We start from the raw sequence: 1,701 nt of genomic DNA, 5'->3' as shown, positions 1-1,701 counted from the left end.
TAGAAATGAGGAGATGAAAAGTTGATGCTATAGAAGATCATAATTTTAGGGGTCATGGGAGCTTAACTCGGCCCTACTGCAATGCCAACCCATTTAATGGGACTAGTGGGACCAGAAGCTTTGAAAAAACCTCCTATAGTGTAGGCCAAAAAAATGGAAGCTAGCTCTATAAAAGACTAGGGCTGGCCTTGGGGCTCTTGGGAGAGTTGACAGTATAAGTTACCGTTATAAATATTGAGGTCACTAAATTTATCCATAATTAATTAAATTGTAATCACTGAACATATTTCTGATTGGACTATATCTTCTAAATATAAAGAATAACGTTAAAAATAATAAATAATCATAAGAATAGTATTTCAATAATTTCATTATACAAGGAAAAATATTTTTTTTAAAAGAGAATATTTTTTTTTTTAAAATTATTCACTTTAAATCAGAGAAAATACTTGACAGTGATAAGGAGAAGCAGTTATATATATATATATATATATATATATATATATATATATATATATATATATATATATATATATATATATATATATAACAAATTTGGAGTTGTAGGTTACAATTGAGTAGGAGGTTTCACCCCCTCTCTATCCTTTTCTCTTATCCATTAAGAAAACCTGTATCAAATGAATAGGCTAAAGATCGAATTAAAACCTTAACCATTAAAACCTTAGACAATGAATTAGCAAATTCTATTGATAATCCTAAATTAATAAGTTGTACTTTACACATGTTTTATTTTATTATGTAGTCATAATAAAATTATCATAATAAATCTTCACATTCATATTTAAATTAGTTATAATATATTAGTTAAAAGAAAACATGTAATGCTTTTCTTTTTTGAATGATTCACTTTAAATTAGAAAAAAAGAAAACTTGGATTGATAGTGATAAGAAGTAGTTGAGTTAAAACGAAACCCACATTTTACTAATTTCAAAATATGGTAGTAGGAAATTCAAATAACAAAACCGCAAACAAATATATAAAATATATTTAAACAAACAAACTCAAAATTTTCAAGCTCATTAGTTAAAACGGGTACATTAGCATTGACTTCAATGATGTTTAAAATGATTTAATGTTTTTTTTAATTATTGACTTTAAATCAGCAAAAAAAAAAAATTACTTGAATTGATAGTGATATAAGAAGCGTTTAAATTAAAATGAAACCCGCACTTTACTAATCATTAGGACATGATAGACAACTGAATAAATTCAAATAACAAATTCCATAGAAATATATTAAAATATTCAAACATATAAATTCAAATTTAAAACTTTATTTTTTGAACATCGTCATGGCACATCAGTTGGAAGGGGTACATTAGCACTGACTTAATTGTGCTCTTTGTTATATCGTTTTGTCGTCCAAATCCATCTCCATATTGATATACGAAATGACCACTTCCAGCAAGGTTAATGACAAATTGAACAAAAGATTTAGGGAATATAGAATCCATAATTAGGTATTTATTCAAATTTTTCCATTCTTTCTCCATCAAAGTTTTGAAGTATTGACGGGCATTTTCTTCTGTAAGACCAGTTTCGTGCATATAGCTTACAATTGAGTTCGAGGTTTCACCCCTCTCCATCTCGTCCTGTCAAGAACAACATGTTAGACATGAAGTTTGATCTATATGAGTTACGTAAAAAGGTTATGCTAAACAAAGTTAAAGTTACCTTTG

The 1,701-nt window shown here is 27.3% G+C and overlaps 1 protein-coding gene across 1 annotated transcript in view; it reads right to left on the bottom strand.

Annotated features, from left to right (window-relative positions):
• Positions 1 to 1,276: 1,276 nt before the first annotated feature.
• Positions 1,277 to 1,701, bottom strand: part of LOC106758670 (isoprene synthase, chloroplastic) — a 14,791-nt gene continuing 14,366 nt past the window's right edge. Inside the window, exon 7 of the mRNA XM_014641620.2 lies at positions 1,277 to 1,614. Within this exon, the coding sequence (XP_014497106.1) occupies positions 1,288 to 1,614 (327 nt within the window). The 3' untranslated portion in view covers positions 1,277 to 1,287. The remainder of the gene's footprint in view (positions 1,615 to 1,701) is intronic.

Source organism: Vigna radiata, chromosome 4 (genome assembly GCF_000741045.1).
Source record: "Vigna radiata var. radiata cultivar VC1973A chromosome 4, Vradiata_ver6, whole genome shotgun sequence".
Classification (NCBI taxonomy): domain Eukaryota; kingdom Viridiplantae; phylum Streptophyta; class Magnoliopsida; order Fabales; family Fabaceae; genus Vigna; species Vigna radiata.
The sequence above is the reverse complement of the archived record's forward strand: the minus strand, read 5'-3'. Positions and strand labels throughout refer to the sequence as shown.